Source organism: Scylla paramamosain, chromosome 40 (assembly GCF_035594125.1).
Source record: "Scylla paramamosain isolate STU-SP2022 chromosome 40, ASM3559412v1, whole genome shotgun sequence".
In the NCBI taxonomy this organism is placed as follows: Eukaryota; Metazoa; Arthropoda; class Malacostraca; order Decapoda; family Portunidae; genus Scylla; species Scylla paramamosain.
Window position 1 is genome coordinate 5,820,959 of NC_087190.1, and position 22,042 is coordinate 5,843,000.

Genomic DNA, 22,042 nt, shown 5'->3' on the forward strand with positions numbered 1-22,042 from the left:
CTTACTAACTGTTACTTATCTTCATCATATGTCTAGTACAGGATTATCATTCCCTGTCACATTCTACCCACCGATCTTCGACCTTACCTCAAGTTCCAGCATCTTAGTTAAGCTGTTGATTCGCTGATTAAAACGATAAAAAGCTAAGCGATCTGCACATTCATGTAACCCAACCCATTATAATAATGCACGCCTGCAGCCCACTCATGGAGATACTCACTTTATTGTTTTCGATAACGAAAATAACATTTTCTTATGTAGCAGGAAAAATTATTCTCCATAACACCAAACCGAAGCATCTTCTAGTTCCAGGCGTTTCTTTGTAAACACGTTCACTAAATGTCTGCGGTGTTGCCCCACAGTACGAGTACATTTGTCAGTTCACTCATACAATTCTTTACTGTCAAATTGTTGATTCCAACAATACGGAACTGCGTTTCACCATCAAACACAGATATCAGCAGGGATATTTATCCCTACGATCCAATTTGTAAACTATGTAAAGCTGCAAGACCACATACTTTAAAAATAACAAGTTGCATAGGGCTCCTTCCCTACATATCGCTTCCTGAAGCCATTGCTGTCAGCGAATCAGCAAATCCAAAAAGGCCATGCAACATACATGATATTGATCTTTCTTTTAATCAAAATAAGTAATATTATATTAATTTTGTTAATATAGCAGATCTAATAGAATACGAGTATGTGCTATTCTCCACGGCCTAGAGCAATTGGTGCAACACCCTACTCGTATTCCTGACCGTCTTGGACATACGCCCAACATTCTTGACCTTTTCCTAACCTCTAATCCTCCTTATGCTGTTATCCTATTTTCTCCATTGGGTTTCTCTGATCACAATCTCATATCTGTATCTCGTCCTATTGCTCGAATCCCTCCTCAAGATTCCCCTAAGTGGAGGTGCCTCTGGCGTTTTGCCTCTGCTAATTCAGGGGACCTGAGGAGGTATTTTGCTTATTTTCCTTGGAATGACTACTGCTTCCATGTCAGAGACACATCTCTGTGTGCCGACCGCATAACAGAGGTGATAGTGTCTGGCATGGAGGCGTACATTCCTCACTCTTTTTTTTGACTTAAACCTTCCAAACTTTGGTTTAACACAGCCTGTTCTTGTGCTATACATGATAGAGAGGTGGTCCACAAAAGATACTTGAGCCTTCCATCACCAGAATCTCGTGAACTTTATATTTCTGCCCGGAACCATGCCAAGTCTGTTATCCAACTAGCCAAAAATTCCTTCATTAATAGAAAGTGTCAAAATCTTTGAAGATCTAACTCATCTTGTGACTTCTGGCACCAAGCCAAAAACATTTCCAATAACTTTACTTCTTCATCTTTCCCTCCTTTATTTCAACCAGATGGCACCGCTGCTATCACATCTATTTATAAAGCTGAAATCTTCGCTCAAATCTTTGCTAAAAGCTCTATCTTGGACGATTCAGGGATTGTTCCTCCCTCTCCTCCACCCTCTGATTACTTCATGCTACCTATTAAAATTTTTCGCAATAATATTTTTCATGCCCTCGCTGGCCTAAATCCTCGGAAGGCGTATGGACCTGATGGGGTCCCTCATATCATTCTCTGAAACTGCGCCTCTGTGCTTGCACCTTGCATATTCAACTTCTTTCAACTCTGTATGTCAACATTTACGTTTCCTTCTTGTTAGAAGTTTACCTACATTCAGCCTGTTCCTAAAAAGGGTGACCGTTCTAATCCCTTAAACTACCGTGCTATTGCTTTAATTTCCTGCCTATCTAACGTTTTTAAATCTATCCTCAACAGGAAGATTCTTAAATATCTATCGCTTCATAACCTATTTGATCATCAGTATGCGTTCCATCAAGGCCGCTCTACTGGTGATCTGGCTTTCTTTACTTAATCTTGGTCATGCTCTTTTAGAGATTTTGGTGAAACTTTTGCTGTTGTCTTAGACATCAAAAACTTTTGATAGAATCTGGCACAAAGCTTTGATTTCCAAACTACCCTCCTACAGCTTCTATCTATCCTTCTCTCCGAAACTTGATCTCAAGTTTCCTTTCTGACTGTTTTATTGCTGTTGTGGTAGACGGTCACTGTTCTTCTCTTAAATCTATTAGCAGTGATGTTCCTCAGGCTTCTGTTCTGTCACCCACTCTCTTCCTATCATTCATCAACGATCTTCAAAACCAAACTTCTTGTTCTATCGACTCTTTCGCTGATGATACCATCCTGCACTTATCCACGTCTTTTCATAGACGTCCAACACTTCAGGAAGTAAACAGTTCATGCAAGGAAGCTACAGAACGCCTAAGTTTTGATCTCTCTAAAATTTTTGATTGGGTAGAGCAAACTTGGTATTGTTCAATGCCTCAAAAACTCAATTCCTCCATCAGTTCAACACAACCTTCCAGACAATTATCTCCTCTTCTTCAACGACACTCAACTGTCCCTCTTTTCTATATTGAACATCCTCGGTCTGTCCTTTTCTTATAATCTAAACTGGAAACTTCACATCTCATCTCTAGCTACAGCTTCCATGAAGTTAGGGGTTCTGAGACGTCTCCTCCAGTTTTTCTTACCCCCCCTCAGCTCCTAACTCTGTACAAGGGCCTTATCCGTGTATGTATGGAGTATGCTTCACATGTCTAGGGGGTTTCATTCATACCGCGTTTTTAGACAGGGTGGAATCTAAAACTTTTCGTTTCATCAACTCCTCTTCTCTAACTGATTGTCTTCAGCCTCTTTCTCAACGCCGCAATATTGTATCTCTTAATATGTTCTACTGTTATTTTCATGCTAACTGCTCTTCTGATCTTGCTAATTGCATGCCTCCTTTCCTTCCACGGCCTCGCTGCACAAGACTTTCTTCTTTCTCTCACCCCTATTCTGTCCATCTCTCTAATGCAAGAGTTAACCAGTATTCTCAATCATTCATCTCTATCTCTGGTAAACTCTGGAACTTCCTGCCTGCTTCTGTATTTCCACCTTCTTATGACTTTAACTCCTTTAAGAGGGAGATTTCAAGACACTTATCCTTCAATTTTCTACTACCGCTTCGGACTCTATTCGGGGACCGGCATCTAAGATTTTTTTTTTTTTATGCCCTTGGCCGGTATCCCTCCTACATTAAGTATTAGTGTTAGTATTGGTAGCAGCTAATGAGGAGTCAGCCACATGCGATGTCACTGCAAGGGGCGGAGCTAGCCTTCCCAGGACGGAATCAAGTACTTTTCGAAGGACTAGAGGACTATTCGAAGGACTAGAGGTTAGGAAAACTTATTGAAAGACGAATAATTTACGTTTGTTATTTTCCGTCTTTTCGTAACAAGTTCACTACTCATACGTCTGACAACCATGGCTGTGCGGCGCGTCGGTAGGAGTCGATAGTGAGCTAGCCACCGATTGAGACAGAATTGGATACCATAGGGAGTGATACTTGTGGTATACATACGAGTGGGATAACAAGTGTTGTGCTTTACAACATACGAGTACTACGGTAGGCCATAATCTGGGCGGGTCTACATAATGTTTAAGAGGGTGTGAGTTGCCCAGTAGCTCCTTACTCCTACCTTGTGTGAGCGGTCACTCCCATGTGCAGATAAGTTTGTCTCATGTTTGTCTTGGTGTCTTTTTTGTCTTTGTATAGAACAAACACCTGATCTCTCTCTCCCTTTCTGCATAAGTGCAGTGTATGTGTGTGTGTGAGCGTTCGTGTATGTTGTGTCCTTGTTAAATGCTACTAATGTCTGGGCTCGCATCTGGCATTAGACGACTGTATAATATTTGAACCAGGTTACAGTTGTTTAGTTTCTCCCTAGATTTTGGAGGGGGAAGTCTGTCTGGGAAATCTAGAAGATTATATATATATATATATATATATATATATATATATATATATATATATATATATATATATATATATATATATATATATATATATATATATATATATATATATATATATATATATATATATATATATATATATATATATATATATATATATATATATATATATATATATATATATATATATATATATATATATATATATATATATATATATATATATATATATATGGCAAGAGTGTATAATCTTTATGGATGTAGATGGTTTTCTTACTGAGGGTGGTGGTCCGATGGGATATTATACCACAATCTGTGGATTGCTGTGTTATCTGTGCTCCCTAACACTTGCTAATTAATTCTTTCTCAGCTTCCCTGTTGGTGATAGTTGTTGGCGACCAGTAGGTACCTAGATTTGGGCCCCACATTAGAAGGAGCTAGACTAGGAAAGCTGATCCGATTGTAATGGCAGCTGTGAGGGGAGGAGGGTTGGCAGTATCTGGTCCTAACAATACATACATATTTACATATATATAAACAGAATATCTTTTTGATCTCATTCATCTTTTAGTATACAAATACAAAGCAGTTTTACAGTCAACTATACACATCAGTTTATATCCAGCAATCAGAAAGAGAGAGAGAGAGAGAGAGAGAGAGAGAGAGAGAGAGAGAGAGAGAGAGAGAGAGAGAGAGAGAGAGAGAATCAAGTCCAGAAAAAAGAAAACTTGTGGAAATTAAAGCAAAGTTTTGCAATGAAGCATACATTTTGATAGGATATCTACTTGATATTATTACTATTTCTTTTTTCGGTTTTACATCCTGTTTCTCTAGTCTAGTATGATGCCTCTTGAAGAAGGACTTTTGATTTTCCATTTGAGAACACCCTGAGTGGATGCCCTTCTTATCACTGTGGTCAGGATTCGAACCCGTGCACCTGAGACCCCCTTGCCTCCAAAGAGCACGTGGTCCCGCTATACCACGGCGGCCTCACTTCATATAATGCAGATTATATACTCGTATTATGTCTTTTCTCACCTTTTTTTTGAAATCCTTCAGAACGTGCTCTGAAAGGGAAACTCCACCACTAGTGACGAGTTTCAGGGAGGACAAGTCATGTTCCTCGCAGGCCGGTGATTCTACGATCATTTTCAGATGGAGTGGAGTAAAGATTGCCAAAGTCACCTGTAGGAAAATCATTGCTGGTCATTGTGGTTCACATTTAATAGTCAAAGAATATATATATATATATATATATATATATATATATATATATATATATATATATATATATATATATATATATATATATATATATATATATATATATATATATATATATATATATATATATATATATATATATATATATATATATATATATATATATATACACACACACACACACACACACACACACACACACACACACACACACACACGCACATTGTATTTGACGGCATATAGGACGCACGGACATATACGACGTATGCCCATCTCAGCAGGTCAGATTCAGAAAAAAAAAAAAAAAAAAGTGTATTTTAAGCACATATTGTTGAAAGCAATTTAGCAGCACATTACACAAGCACAAAACATTTCTGTATAAAAGCAAGTTGGTAGTACAGACAAGCAACAAGCATAAGCAAAATATCTCAATAGTATTGTAATTGTAAAACATTCCAAATGAAAAAAAAAAAATGAAAATAAATAAATAAAAAAAAAATAAATAAAAATAACTAGTACAGACATACAGAACAATCACAATAGTAATAAAACATTGAAACCTAAAATAAAGCCAGCAATGCATAAAATAATACATAAAGCAGAATCCATCTCATAAAAACAATCTACCACTACACTTGAACATTAACCAAAACACAGTAAGAAAATACGAAAACACTTTAATCATCTTCATAACCAGAAAAGTCTTCATTATCTTCAATCCCAAAAAAGTCTTTATCATCTTCGTCACTACTGCTGGAATCATTGACTTCAAATAACGCATAATCAGCAGGTATTTGCTGTGCAACAGATGTTTTATGTAGGCATTGATAAGCCCTGCGGTTTCATAAACCTATATCACTAACCTTCTGTTCCTGCAAAGTTCTGTATTCCTCGTTAACCTGGCCTCATGAATTATCATTTTGATTGAAACACTTCTCCCTGAATTTATCTCATTTGTCAGGCACGTTTTTCTGTCAACCTCAAGTTCTGATAAGTGTGGGGCTAAGCAACGAAGGTTATGTTTAACTTTTCTTTGCGCGCTTGGTCTTGCTGGCGCCAGATACGTATAATTTTTTTTTCGTAGCTGGTGGCCCAAAAACCCTTGCTGCTGCTCTATTGCCATGCTCCTCGGCATAATCTACCACTTGTTGTTTGTAGGAGATTGTGTAGCTCGATCTTTTTCCTCCTGCTGCCATAACGGTGAGGGTGTTGGTGTGTTTTGTTATGATCATCGTCAAATGGCTGCTAGCATCGTCAGGGTTCCGATCAGCCGATATTTATAAACATGCGTCACAACCTCACAGGTTAGATTGCTTTAATTTTTACGGTAATTTGTTTTTTAAAGTGATAATGTTGGTAATAATGATAATAATAATAATAATAATAATAATAATAATAATAATAATAATAATAATAATAATAATAACACCAGGAATAAAATAATGAAACATGGAGTAAGGGAAGGTAGAAGTTAGGTTAGTGAGCGTCAGGGAGATGATTAGCCTACGGGAGGTTTTCACTTCACATATTGGACACAGGATTACTATTTTTTTTTTTTTTGCCAAAAATTAGGGAAAAAGGTGCTTTCTATATGCCGTCAAATACGGTATAAATAAATAGATAAATAAATAAATATATATATATATATATATATATATATATATATATATATATATATATATATATATATATATATATATATATATATATATATATATATATATATATATATATATATATATATATATATTAGAACAGTTCCGAGTTATAGAACTGCAACGTATCACCTTCACAGAAGGCATCATCAGGCTAAAACAAAACAAAAGAATAACAAAAGTACAAAGACAAAATCATAAAATATTACGCTAGGGGCAAAAGTGAAAACAAAATACCAACCAAAAGGGGACAGGCAGGCAAGCATTGAAAAAAAAAAAAAAAAAGATAAAATAAACTATCAGTAGCAGCTTATACTTGACAAAAATAAATAAATAAATAAATAAAATAAAATAAATAAATTAACATAAATAAATAAAATACTAAATAAATAAAGCAAAATAAGGATATACAAACTTTGTGTTCCCTCGCGTGTGGTGTGTTGGACCGACAGAGTGGCGGTGTAAGAACTAGATTAGTTATGAATCCGGATCCTCAAAGCTCCGAGCAGAGTTTATAAAATATAATTATGATCATGATACGTGGTTATTTGATTCAGGTTTCAGGTGTTTAATGTACATATTTTAACGTCTGGATGTGAGCCAGCTTTATGTACGAGTAATATACTAAAATCCTCCGAAAACGGATGATCCTGTGTATGTGAATGTGTTTTTTATTGATGAAAAAGGTGGATGAGCTGTTTCTGTATACGTATTGAAGAACCTTTATGTTCACTTTTGTTCACCGTTCACTTTATGTTCACTTATGTGTTAGTTTCCTCATGGTTTCTCCAATATATTGAGTCTTGCAACTCAAACAAATAAATTCATAAATGATATTAGAGATAAGTCCAATAAGAATACTGTCCTTGAATTAAATAGTGTGAAGATATTGTGCTTTAAGTATGGTAGTCGAGCTAAGATGATCATAGTAAGGTAATTTTATGTATTTCTTGTGTGTCATATGCGTGTTATTAGAGGAAGGCTGACTAAATTTTATTTCTAAAGAACAGTAGATAGTATTATTGATAGTATTATTGATGATGCTTCTTCAACGAAATCATAAGAATTTCTTAAGGTAAACTTATTTGACGTTAGCAGTTCTAGCATGAGGACGAAATATTTAGCTAATTTATTAATGGTGCAAGAAATAGGCCTAATAGAGTTGCCGACTTTGCAAGTTTTCGGAAGGTCATAAAGGATGCCTGAAAACGAACCACTTATGGCCTTAGAAAAACTCATGGAGTCGGCAACCCTATTAGGCACATTCTTAGCACCATTAATACATTTAATTATAAAATTAGATAAATATTTCGTCCTCATGCTAAAACCACTAACGTCAAATAAGTTTACCTTAAAAAAATATGATTTCGTCAAAGAAATAAATAATTTAGAAGCTCAATTCTGTCATGGCTAGTTTTGATATTAGGTCACTTTTCACAAATATTCTTGATGATCATTAAGATAATTTATGAAGAACTATTTACTTTAATTATATTAAAAAAAAAATCTATTACCCTATTAGACTTCGCAATTAAAGACTCCCTCTTCTTGTTCAACAATAAATTATATGTCCAAGTTAACAGTGTGGCTATGGGTTCTTGCCTTGGCCCCACTCTTGCTAATACTTTTATATCATGAAACCAAATGGTTATACGAATGTCCTAGTAAATTTAAATCTATGCTTTACTGAAAATATGTTGATTACACCTTTGTTTTACTTACACATCTTATTTACACACTCTCAGCACATTCCTAAATTTCTAAGTTACTTAAATTCAAAACACCCTAATATTGAATTCACGTGCGACACGGAACACTTTTTTTTTTTTTTTATGTAGGAGGGACACTGGCAAAGGACAACAAAAATCCAATAAATATATATATATATATAAAAAAAAAAAAAGCCCACTTAGATGCCAGTCCTAGAAAAGGGTCCAAGGCGGTAGTAAAAAAAATGAAGGATAAGTGTCTTGAAACCTCCCTCTTCAAGCAATTCAAGTCACAGGAAGGTGGAAGTACAGAAGCAGGCAGGGAGTTCCAGAATTTACCAGAGAAAGGGATGAATGATTGAGAATACTAGTTAACTCTTGCATTAGAGAGAACAGAATTGGGGTGAGAAAAAGAAGAAAGTCTTGTGCAGCGAGGCTGCAGTAGGAGGGGAGGCATACAGTTAGCAAGATCAGAAGAGCAATTAGCATGAAAATAGCGGTAGAAGATAGCTAGAGATGGAACATTGCGGCGATGACAGAGAAGCTGAAGACAGTCAGTTAGAGGAAAGGAGTTGATGAGACGAAAAGCTCTGGATTCCATCCTGTCTAGAAAAGTGGTATGAGTGGAATTCCCCGAGACATGTGAAGCATACTCCATACATGGACGGATAAGGCTCTTGTACATAGTTAGCAGCTGGGTGGGGGGGGGAGGAGGTGAGAAAAACTGGCGGAGACGTCTCAGAACGCCTAACTTCATAGAAGCTGTTTTAGCTAGAGATGTAGTGTGAAATTTCCAGCTCAGATTATAACTAAAGGATAGACCGAGGATGTTCAGTGTAGAAAAGGGGGGACAGTTGAGTGTCATTGAAGAAGAGGGGGATCGTTATCTGGAAGGTTGTGTCGAGTTGATAGATGGAGGAATTGAGTTTTTGAGGTATTGAACAATACCAAGTTTGCTCTGCCCCAATCAGAAATTTAAGAAAGATCAGAAGTCAGGCATTATGTGGCTTTTCTGCATGAAATGTTTATTTCCTGAAGGGTTGGACGTCTATGAAAAGACGTGGAAAAGTGCAGGGTGGTATCATCAGCGTAGGACTGGATAGGACAAGAAGTTTGGTTTAGAGGTGTCAGGCAGGACTGTGTAATGCAATATCTCCAACCGCTCTCAATATTTCAATCATAAAGCCATCGCTTCCTGATGCCTTTCCTCTCTTCATATACTTCATTACCCACCTGCGCTCTCCAAAATTTGTAGGTTTTCTTTTTCATTGGCCGCACCATCCATCTCTGATGTCTCATCATCAAACAGCTCTCCTACGTATTCGCTCTTTCTTTTTCCAACTTCTTCCGATTCCATCACTTCTGTTCCATCGTTCTTTTTTGCAGCACAGCCTTTCCGTCTTTGAGTCAGTTTCTTTATCTTTCAATACCTCGAATGTTGATGCATTCTGCATAGTTCCTCCACCTCCTCACACTGTTCATCCAGCCATTTCTTTTTTTCTATTGTATTCTCTATGTATCTCCCTATTTTTAATCTCATACTGGACTTTGTCTCGGCGTTTTAGCTGTCTTCACTCTTCCATCATCTTCAAAGTTATTTTTGTCACCCATGGATTCTTCTTTCTTCGCCCGCTATCCGAAAGAACCTCTTATGCTCCTTGTCATATCACCTCTGTCAAAAAGTTCCACTGCTCCTCAGGACCATCATCACTTCTGTCTCTAATACAACATACCTATTCTGAACCTCCACCTCATACTTGTTCATCGCCACATCTTTTCCCAGTAATTCAACATTTTTCTTTGGTGTATTCTTTGGTTTTCGTAGAATTCTTTAGTACTTCATGAAAAGTGCCACTCAGTCACAACTTTCATAAAAAAGTAAGTCTTTGTTGTAAATTACTGCAGAAAACTTACGTTATCAATTAGATTAATCTTATAATTATTCATCAATCTTATTTTTCTAAGAAATAATATAATATATTAAGGCATTACTCCGAATATTAAGTACATAATTATCCTATGTTTGTGTGAATTGTGTGAATGTGACGGTAAAGCAAGCGGGCAGCAATCCTTCCTTGATGACATCCTGGTAGCTACTGTTGCGTACATCCTGTTGCAAAAATGCCAAAAGCAGCAACTCCCTTGGGCAACACTCACGAGCAGCATGCAACACGAAAATCAAGTTGCGGCAATGTGTTGCGCAACATGAACCCCAGTCTGGACAGGCCTTAATTACATTGTACTGTTGTAGGTTTTGTGTGTTTAGGCGTTGTGAGCGTTGTGTCCTCTTTAATTGCTACTGGTCTTAGGACCCACAGCCTTGAGTGGGGCAGACCAGGGGAATGTATTCGGCAAGACTGCAGCTATCTGCCCTCTCCCTGGGCTCTGCCGGCTGTATCGTGTGAGCTGTTTTCTGACCAGGGCGTATAATATCTTTATTGGACGCGGTTTGATTTTTTTTTTTTTTTATTGTGGGCGGTTGTACAACAGGGTATTGTACCGTGATCTGTATGTTGTTTATACTGTCTCCCTAGCACAAAGCTAATTAATTCTTTCTCAGCTTAAGGAATTAAGTTTGCGTTCGTTATACTCCCTTGCCTGTAGGTGGGTTAAACAGGGTGACGATCTATTGGATCTGGATATTTGGTAGCGACTTGTAGGTGCCTGTTCACGCCCTGCAATAGGCCATGAGGAACATAACGTACGGATATGCAGTTTCCAGTCAGTGGCAACCTTGAGAGGAGCTGTATCTGGTCATAACAGAATTGGTGACCTCGGCAAGATTGTTGGAAACTCCAGTAGCCATATGGGAGAAACAGTTTAGTGTTGTTTATTTGTTTTCATTGTGTGTCAGTGTTCAGTGGAAGAAAAAGATGATAGCAGGGATGGCTTGCGACCTGAGTCCTCTGCCTCTGCAGGAAGTGACAGTGTAGATCTGGCACAGTTTGGTGTGCGGACACCCAGCCCCATAAATAGTGTACATGGCCATGCTAGCCTACCCACAGTATTGGAGAAAAGCATGTCTGAGATGAGGTTTAAGTTGGAGATGAGAAGGATGGAGATGGAGGAGGCTAGAGAACCTAAAAGGCTCGAGCTGGAAGCCGAGAACGAGAGATAATTGAAGAGACTTGAATTGGAGGAGGCAGAGGAGAGAAAATTGAGAAGATTTGAGTGAAAGCTGAAGCTGAGGCAAGAAGATTGAAGGCTAAGGAGGCTAGAGAAGCCAAGAGGCTTAAGGCCGAGGAGGCCAGATTGGTTCCAGCAGAAAAGGAGAAGGCGAGAATTTATGAGAGGCTGGAGTATTTTGAGTCGGAGAAGACTGACAGAGGTTAACTCTCCTCGCGGTATGCGGAGAGAAGTGGTAGAAAATACAGTAGAAAGAATGATGATAAAAAGTTTGAAGTTGATACCAGTTTTGTGGAAAGATGGCAGAATGTTTGAGGAGATTTGAGAAGAACGCAGCCAAAACAGACTGATCTCAGGAACGTGGAGTAAGCCTTTGCTGCTAATATGTTGAGAGGCAAGTCGCTAGAAGTACATGACAGGACGTCAGTGGAAGATAGGACGTCAGTAGAAGAGTTTAAGACTGACATTCTGAGAGCATATGAATTGCGGCTTGAGGCCTTGAAGTTACAACCTTGAGCGGCTAAAAAGGCCTAGCGACACTTATCTTGATTGTGCTCGCTGCTCGAGGAGGTATTTGAAAGATGAATGAATTAAAGCTCATGGTGATGGAGCAATTTGTTAATGTGGTCAAGAAGGAACTTGTACTAATGCTCCGAGAGAGAGAGAGAGAGAGAGAGAGAGAGAGAGAGAGAGAGAGAGAGAGAGAGAGAGAGAGAGAGAGAGAGAGAGAGAGAGAGAGAGAGAGAAAAGGGTTTAAAAACCTGAAGGAGGCGGCTGCGTGTGCCGCATGTTAGCTCATCGGCTTGAAGGAGACAGACTGAGAGCATGCTGCACAGCACTTTCAAATATAATATGCAGCCCTTGTGTCACTGTAAAAATACTGGGCACCTATAATTCAATAGTCCTAAGTTAGTGACCACCACGGCTTCTGAGCCGTGGTGGTCACTAACATTTCATACTCTTTTCTAAGTAAATAAGTCTACATTTATAAATTTGCCGCTTTGGTTTGTTTTATTTTGTTAGGTAGTAATAATTATACACCTGCAAATGATGTCTCGAACATTTTCATCACACCGTGGATGTTGAACTGGTGAAATGAGCAGATATGATCTGGATCCATAAGTTAAAATAAAAGTAAGGTAAATTTATATAAGTACACCCGTCTAACATTTTTGGAGAAAACCACATTTTTCTAATTGATTCTGATGTGCTTTGAATAAATCAAGCTTCCGTTTCCACCGCAAATCAACTAACTTAGCCGGAAGGACTCCGTTTTTTTTGTCTTCCAGAATATCTTTGCTGGCTTCACAGAGTTCAAGCAATAATAATTAATAATAATAATATATTATTAAGATAGATTTACATAAGTACACCCGTATAACGTTTTCGGACGAAACTGCATTTTTTGGCAGATTTTGATGTGCCTTGAATGAATCAAGTATCCGTTTCCGCCGCAAATCAACCTAGTCGGGTGGTGGGCTCTTTTTTTTTTTTTTTTTTTTTGTCTTCCGTTTTTTTTTTTTTTTTTTTTTTTTTGTTTCATAGACTTCAAGCAAGTTTTTTCCCATTATATGAAGATGTGAAATGGATGTTAGCGCAGCTGAGGAGACACGTCGAATGGCACAAAAATGCAAACACTAACAAAAGTACCAACTTTGCCGCGTTTCACAATTGTGAAAGTGCCACGTGACACAATTTTCAGCTTTAAGCATAAGAAAAAATTGTGTAAGCCATATGTGGTGTGTATCGGTAACATAATTGTGAAGTGTCACACTTCGTGTTCAAACATACGGACGTTAGGCTTGTCCTTGAGTCTATGTGCTGTGGTTGACTGCACAAGAGCAGAGCGACCACAAGAAGCACATGACTGTTACGAGTGTTGCTGAGAGTGAGGCCGGAGTGTTTGGCTTAGTTCGTCATACCTAGCTAATAGTCGATAACCAAGCAAGAATTCTCTCCCGAGAAAGCGAAATGATGGTTGATCAATACCAAACGAGCGAGGATGAAATGTTAACGGGTTGCATCTATTTGTGTGTGTATGTTCTACCGGAATTTTCACGGTAACTGCTCTTCCGATCTGTCTAATTGTATGCCTTTCCTTCTCCCACGAACTCGCTCCACAAGATTACTTTCACCACTGTTCTGTCCTCCTCCCTAATGCAAGAGTTAACCAGTATTTGCAATCTTTCATTCCTTCCACTGATAAACAAAAGTTTCCTGCCTGATTCTGTATTTCTCTCCTTTTTAAGTTTTCATCATTATTATTTCATCTTATATTTACTGCCTTATTATCTTAAAATAAATATCATTCATGATTGTCTTTTATTCATAAAATTCAAGAGTAAAGTCACGACTGATGAAACAGAAACACGATGCTTACAGTGTGTTGTGGCAAGGTTAGTGTGGGTGAAGAGAGTGGTGGACAGCTCTCTTGGCACCACTTTTTTGATTGATTATTGAAATTGATGATTATTGTATTTTGTTTCAAGCCAGACTACAAAATCATAATATTGATATGTAGATGAAATGTATCGGATTTGCTTAGATACATTATGTTCTGCGTTTCTGCAATGTAGAGAAACACTGTGCTTTGATTGTTGACGTGTTTGTGTTAAGATTCATAAATGGATTGTTATTTTCATACCTGGTGTTCCTGTATTGTCCTCAACATGGCGCTGCTGCTAACATGAGGTAAAAGGACAACCTTCCTGCCAAACATCAAGGAGGCACAAAGAAAGAAGTGCGCGTATACGTGGTTCAATGACGTAACCAAGAGACAAGTTGAATCAGTAGACTCCGATGTACCCAACCACTCTTGAACGTCTGTCAAATATCTGTGGAGAACAAATATTGATGATCGTAAATGTATACAGAAGATAAATGAAAGGAATTTAAAAACTGCAGTTGCCGTCAAAAAAAAAAAAAAAAAAAAAAAAAAAATATATATATATATATATATATATATATATATATATATATATATATATATATATATATATATATATATATATATATATATATATATATATATATATATATATATATATATATATATATATATATATATATATATATATATATATATATATATAATAATGTGAATGAAAAGTAATAAGTCCTCAAAACGAAAGCCAAGAATCCTCGATCACTAATACAGAGTGTTTTGGATATTCCGTCTCCTGTCATGAAACATCCGAGTATGCTATGGCTTATGTTATACCCAAACTTTCTCTAGAAAAAAAAATCATAGAAGCATAGAAGAATATCCAGTAGCAAGCAAACGAAATAATAGGCAGTCTGGCAGTTACTTGATTTATGTTCCAAAAGCTTGAAAGTCACTAATATGATTTTTTTTTTTTCTTATGAGAGGAGCTCAGTCCATGAGTAGATGCAAAAGCACAATAAAGCAAAGTGTTCAAGGGTTTGCCATAGTAAGACGGAGATAAGGTCAGACCATTTTGAATTGAGTGTTTAGGTGTTGTCCTTTCTGGGGATTTCCCGGTCTATGGCGCTGCCAAACCTTGTGTTAGGCAATGACGCTATGTAACACGATTTTCGTCTTTGACAAGCAAGTGTTACTTTCCAACTCTTTTCATTACAAAACAATAGGAAATGTCAATTATTCCTGTCAAACTTTGTTTTTGTGGCTTTTATTTATTTATTTATTTACTTTATTTATTTATTTATTTATTTTTTTTGCCTAAAAAATAGCTTAATTTCACCATTTTTCCAGATGCTGTCACAGAGAACCCTTGTCTTTACGAATTGATCACATATGTAACAGAATGCATCTGGAGAGTGATTGCAGCCTCTTGATGCCATTTCACCTGTTGTGATGTGTCTTCTTAGGCAGCCAAAGCAGAACTGATAGGTGGTCTAGAAGCCCCTACTTTTATATTGTCAAGCAGTACTCTAGAATATTCTTAAGTCTTTCTAGAATGTGTTCCAGAATGTTCTCAGTCTTTCTAGAATATTCTTGAACCTACTTTAGAATATTCTGAATCATTAAAAAAAAAATCTTGTAGATTCTAGAAAATTTTTGATACCTCTACATATTTACTCCAGGAAGTTCTAGAATATTTTGGAAATGTTTACATTGAATAGAATGTTCTAAAATGTTCTAGAAACTTCTAAAAGTGTCTGGTAGAATATTCTGGAAGATATGAGAACATTTCTGAAATGGAAACAAATTCTTCTAAATATGATAAATTTCTTGCTAGATTTGGTCAGTTCAAGAATGATCTTACTAAAATAAAAAAAAAAATCTTTACAACACTATATTTTTTTTTTCAGTTTTAACTTACATGCAACATTTCAAAAGCAATTAGATAAGCAATTGAGATTTTGCAAAGGTCATCTGACATCAAAACGAATAGTAACCCATTCTATAATGAAAAAAAGGAAAAATGTAAATTCATTGTTCTAAACACAAAAGCAAAGTTTTAGGATCAAATTAACTTTTTTTCTATTTTGTTTAGATGGAAATAACTGGAAAATTATGGTGTGGGGCCAAGGACAAGAAAAAGTGAAATTTTTTTACATAGTGTTATCAGATTAGAGGCTATGTGTCGCTGATAACCACTCTCCCCATACTCTCTCTCTCTCTCTCTCTCTCTCTGCTTATACAATTTACATTCCATGCAAATTTATTTCTATCAGAGATCTATACTTGCCTATGAATAATTAAAATTTGAGAAAAAATATGCCTGTCAGTCAAGCTGCGTTCCCCTCTCCCCCCCCCCCTCTCTCTCTCTCTCTCTCTCTCTCTCTCTCTCTCTCTCTCTCTCTCTCTCTCTCTCTCTCTCTCTCTCTCTCTCTCTCTCGTGAATTTCGTTTAAATATGATTGGTTCCCTTTTAGATATGACATTTTCCTTAAACAATAATGTTATATTTTTATTCTTTACGAGTTTTTTCCACACCACCATCAAAATAAAAGTCAAGGCACGTTGGTGGCTTTCGCTGTTCAGGCAACAGCTCTTGAGGGCTCAAGTAATGATCCCCTATTATCTTTTTTTTTTTTTTTTTTTGCAAAAAAATACTTATTTACTAAGTAAGTAAGCCCTTTTTACAGCCATGGTGGCGAGAGCGAGCAGGAGAGGTAGCTTCCTGGCTGGCGGCGCGAGAGGAAGTGACCATGGATTAACACGGTTACTGACCGTGTGACCTCATTTGGTCAGCCATGGAGACGTGGAGGAAACATTGCCTAGTATTGTCGTGTTTGCAAAAAAAAAAAAAAAAAAAAAACTGGAAATATTATTAATATATATATATATATATATATATATATATATATATATATATATATATATATATATATATATATATATATATATATATATATATATATATATATATATATATATATATATATATATTACACCAAATTGCCCTTTTAGGGCATTTAGGGTTTTTTTTTTTTCATTATGTAGGAGGGACACCGGCCAAGGGCAATAAAAATTCAGTAAAAAAAAATAAAGACCACAGTGTCCGAAGCGGTAGTCAAAAACTTAAGGATAAGTGTCTTGAAACCTCCCTCTTGAAGGAATTCAAGTCATAGGAAGGTGGAAATACAGAAGCAGTTCCAGAGTTTACTAGAGAAATGGATGAATGATTGTCAATACTGAATAACTCTTGTATTAGAGAATTGGACAGAATAGGAGTGAGAGAAAAAAGAAAGCCTTGTGCAGCGAGGCCGCGGGAGGAGGGGAGGCATGCAGTTAGCAAGATCAGAAGAGCACAGTTAGCATGAAAATAGCGGTGGAACATAGCTAGAGATGCAGCATTGCGGCCATGAGAACGAGGCTGAAGACAGTCAGTTAGGGGAGAGGAGTTGATGAGACGAAAAGCTTTTGATTCTACCATGTTTGTTTATGTAGGAGATACACCGGCCAAGGGTAACAAAAACCCAATAAAAAAAGAGAAAAAAAAAACCCACTGAGATGCCAGTCCCTGAATAGGGTCCGAAGCGATAATAAAAAAAAAAATGAAGGATAGGTGTCCTGAAACCTCCCTCTTGAAGGAATTTGTCATAGGAATGTGTAAATACAGAAGGATACAGGGAGTTCCAGAGTTTACCAGAGAAAGGGATAAATGACTGAGAATACTGGTTAACTCTTGCATTAGAGAGGTAGACAGAATATGGGTGAAAGAAGAAAGTCTTGTGGAGCGAGGCCGTGGGAGGAGAGGGCGGGGCATGCATTTCAGACAGAGGCTGAAAACAGTCACTTAAAAGAGAGGAATTGATAAGATGGAAAGCTTTTGATTCCACTCTGTCTAAAAGAGCGGTATCAGAGAAATCCCCCAGACATGTGAAGCATACTCCATACATAGACGGATAATACCCTTGTGCAGAGTTAGCAGCTGGGGAGGTGAGAAAAACTGGCGGAGACGTCTCATAACGCCTAACTTCATAGAAGTTGTTTTAGCTTGAGGTGAGATGTGAAGTTTCCAGTTAAAGGAGAGACCGAGAATGTTCAATGTAGAAGAGAACGTTGAGAATGTAGAAGTAGAAGTTGAGTGCCACTGAAGAAGAAGGGATAGTTGTCTGGTAGGTTGTGTTGAGTTGACAGATGGAGGAATTGAGTTTTTGAGGCATCGAACAATACCAAGTTTGCTCTGCCCCAATCAGAAAATTTAGAGAGAACAGAAGTCAGGCGTTCTGTGGCTTCCATGCACGAACTGTTTACTTCCTGAAGAGCTGGATATCTATGAAAAGAGGTGGAAAAGTGCTGGGTGGTATCATCAGCGTAGGAGTGGGTAGTACTAGAAGTTTGGTTTAGAATATCACTGGTGAATAATAGGGAGAGAGTGAGTGGCAGGATATAACACCACTGTTAATAGATTTAGGAGAAGAACAGTGACCGTCTACTATAGCAGCAATAGAGCGATCAGAAAGGTCTATTAGAATCAGTACAGAGGAGAATGACTAAAAGGATACAGGGGATGAGGAGTATTCCTTATGAGGCGAGGCTGAAGCTGTTAAATTTACATTCTCTAGAGAGACGTAGGTTAAGAGGGGACCTGATACAAGTATAAGGGTTATAACAAGGGAGATATAAGCAAAATTCTTAGGATCAGCAACCAGGGTAGAACAAGAAATAACGGGTTCAAGCTTGAAAAATTTAGGTTTAGGAAGGAGATAGGAAAAAATTGGTTCTCAAATAGAGTAGTAGATGAGTGGCACGGACTCAGTAATCATGTAGTTAGTGGTAGGACACTAGAGAGCTTTAAGAGAAGATTAGACAAGTTTATGGATGGGGATAACAGATGGAAATAGGTAGGTGTGTTTCATACAGGAACTGCCACGTGTAAGCCTGGTCGCTTCTTGCAGCTTCCCTTATTTCTTATGTTCTTATGTTCTTATGAAAGGACACTTGAGGTGAAGTTACAGAGAGAAGGTTAGAAGCTGTAGGAGGGTAGTTTGGAAATCAAAGCTTTGTGCCAGATTCTACCAAAAACTTTTGATATGTCTTAGGCAACAGCAAAAGTTTCACCCAAATCTCTAGAAGAGGATGACAAAGACCCAGTGAGATCACCAGTAGAGCGGCCTTGACGGAACCCATACTGTCGATCATATAGAATTATGAAGTTATGAAGTGGTTATGAAGTGATAGATGCTTAAGAATCTTCCTGTTGAGGATAAATAAAAAAAAGGTTAGATAGGCAGAAAATTACAGCAATAGGGCGGTAGTTTGAGGGATTAGAACGGTCATCATTTTTAGGAACAGGCTGAATGTAGGCAAACCTCCAGCAAGAAAGAAAGGTAGATATTGACAGACAGTTGAAAGAGTTTGATTAGGCTAGGTGCAAGCACGGAGGCGCAGTTTCGTAGAAGAATAGGAGCCTTCTGAGGGTTTAGGCCGGCTAGGGCATGGAAAACATCATTGTGTAGAATTTTAATAGATAGCATGAGGGGTAATAGATAGTCAGAGGGTGGAGAAGAGGGAGGAACAAGCCCTGAATCATCCAAAGTTTTAGTTTTTAGCAGATGTTTGAGCGAAGAGATCAGCTCTAGAGATAGATGTGATAGCAGTGGTGCCATCTGGTTGAAATAAAGGAAGGAAAGAAGAAGAAGCAAAGTTATTGGAGATATTTTTGGCTAGATGCCAGAAGTCACGAGGGGATGTCAAGATCTTGAAAGACCTTGACACTTTCTGTTAATGAAGGAGTTTTTGGTTATTTGGAGAACAGACTTGGCATGGTTCCGGGCAGAACTATAAAGTGCAAGAGATTCTGGTAATGGAAGGCTGAAGTACCTTTTGTGGGCCACCACCATCATGTATAGCATAGTCTGTATTGCTAGCATGTATAACAGGCTGTGTTAAATCAAGGTTTAGAAGGTTTAGGTCGACAAAAAAAGAGTGAGGAATGTACGCCTCCATGCCAGACACTATAATTTCTGTTTTACGCTCGGCACACAGAGACAGATCTCTGTTAAGTAGTCATAGAATTTATCATTGTCAGGGGAGTTAGGCGAGAGGTATACAGCACAGATAAATTTAATTTGAAAGTGACATTGTAATCGTAGCCAGATGATGGGAAACTCGAAGATTCAAGAAGGTGGGCACGAGAGCACGTCGTTGTGCACGAGAGCAAGTCGTTGCGCACATAGACGCAACATCCAACTTAAATTGAAAATGAGGATAGAGAAAGTAGGAGGAAACAGGAAAAGAGCTACTGTCGGTTGCTTCAGACACCTGTGTTTCAGTGAGGAAAAGATGAGGTTCAGTAGAGGAAAGGTGGTTTTCTACAGATTGAAAATTACGATCTAAGACTACGAATGTTCCAGAAGTTAATGACTTCTACGACTACGATACCAGAAGAGCAGTCCGACCTGGGAACATTTGTGGTCCCCTCTCTAGATGGGAACTCCGAGACTGGTGCAGGAGTCGCCTTGATAATTATGAATTTTGAGTGAAGGGTGTGTGCGTAATTAGGTGCTTGTAGTTTTGTGTGAAGGAAGAGAGTGGTGTTTAGAGGGCAGGCTGTGACTGCTCCCTTGTGTTGTGAGACACAAAGGAAAACGTTGAGTGAGGTCACAGCTAGGGATATACTACTACACCATTTAATTTTGAGGTAGGAAAAACCTGACATGAGGTGTGTCTTGGTATAAGTGTGGCAGAGCTGCAGACCGGGGAAGGACAACGCGTAAATGCTCAATTCAAAATGGTCAGACCACAGGTTGGAACTGTTTTGGGAATGAAAGTGGTGCCAGAGAATTTTGTGGAGAGAGAGAGAGAGAGAGAGAGAGAGAGAGAGAGAGAGAGAGAGAGAGAGAGAGAGAGAGAGAGAGAGAGAGAGAGAGAGAGAGAGCACAACAACGCAGTCATAATGCGCAGCTACAAAATGTTAAAAGAAATTCAGCTACAAAATCTTAGGAGCAACTAAAAAAAATAAAAAAGAGTAATTGTGATGATAATAATAATGATAATGATAATAGAAATAATAATAGAAACTACTATAAACGACCCAATGCAGCCTCTGAGCTGCATTGGCTTCCCAAGGAAGTGAAGTGGTGGCAGTTAAGCTTCCTACCTATGTATTGGGTGATAGTTATGATATCTGTGATAGTTATGATATCTGTGATAGTTATGATATTTGTGATAGTTATGATATCTTATATCTGGACTTCAGTAAAGCATTTAACAAGGTACCCCATCAAAGCCTCCTGAGAAAGTTTAGGGCACACGGGATAGGTGGGAAGGTGTTAGGCTGGATAGGGTCATGGCTTAGCGACAGGCGGCAGAGTTGTAATAAATGGCTCGAAATCCGAGTGGGGTCATGTAATTAGTGGGGTGCCACAGGGTATTAGGGCCATTGTTATTTCTAATATATATCAATGACTTGGATAGTGGAATTAGTAGTGATGTTAGTAAATTTGCGGATGACACAAAGATAGGTAGATTAATTAGGTCAGAATCAGATGCTGTCGCCTTGCAGGCAGATTTAGATAGAATGAATGAATGGACGGATAGATGACAAATGCAATTTAATATCAATAAATGCAAAGTACTTAGCGTAAGTAGAGGAAACCCACACAGTAGGTACACATTAAACAACCAAACTCTTTTAGGTACAGGGTACGAGAAAGATTTAGGAGTTATAGTTAGCTCTGAACTCCATCTAGGGAAACAATGCATAGAGGCCAGAAACAGGGCAAATAGGGTACTAGGATTCATTTTTAGGAGTGTTAAAAGTAGAAGGCTGGAAATACTAGTTATACTTGGTCAGACCTCATCTAGACTACGCTGTGCAGTTCTGGTCCCCACATTACAGGAAAGATATAGGTCTATTAGAATCAGTACAAAGGAGAATGACTAAAAGGATACAGGGGATGAGGAGTATTCCTTACGAAGCGAGATTGAAGTTGTTAAATTTACATTCTTTAGAGAGACGTAGGTTAAGAGGGGACCTGATAGAAGTCTTTAAGTGGTATAAGGGTTATAACAAGGGGGATGTAAGCAAAATTCTTAGGATCAGCAAC

The 22,042-nt window shown here is 37.9% G+C and overlaps 1 protein-coding gene and 1 long non-coding RNA gene across 2 annotated transcripts in view; one reads left to right on the plus strand and one right to left on the minus strand.

Annotated features, from left to right (window-relative positions):
* Positions 1–22,042, plus strand: part of LOC135092761 (uncharacterized) — a 72,235-nt gene that overhangs the window by 30,429 nt on the left and 19,764 nt on the right. The gene's annotated exons all lie outside the window — the stretch shown is intronic.
* The window catches only part of LOC135092760 (uncharacterized), a 72,652-nt gene that overhangs the window by 2,488 nt on the left and 48,122 nt on the right, over positions 1–22,042 (minus strand). Inside the window, exons 5-6 of the mRNA XM_063991445.1 lie at positions 14,203–14,392; positions 4,883–5,029 (exon numbers count right to left, since the gene is read on the minus strand). Coding sequence (XP_063847515.1) covers positions 4,883–5,029; positions 14,203–14,392 — 337 coding nt within the window. The remainder of the gene's footprint in view (positions 1–4,882; positions 5,030–14,202; positions 14,393–22,042) is intronic.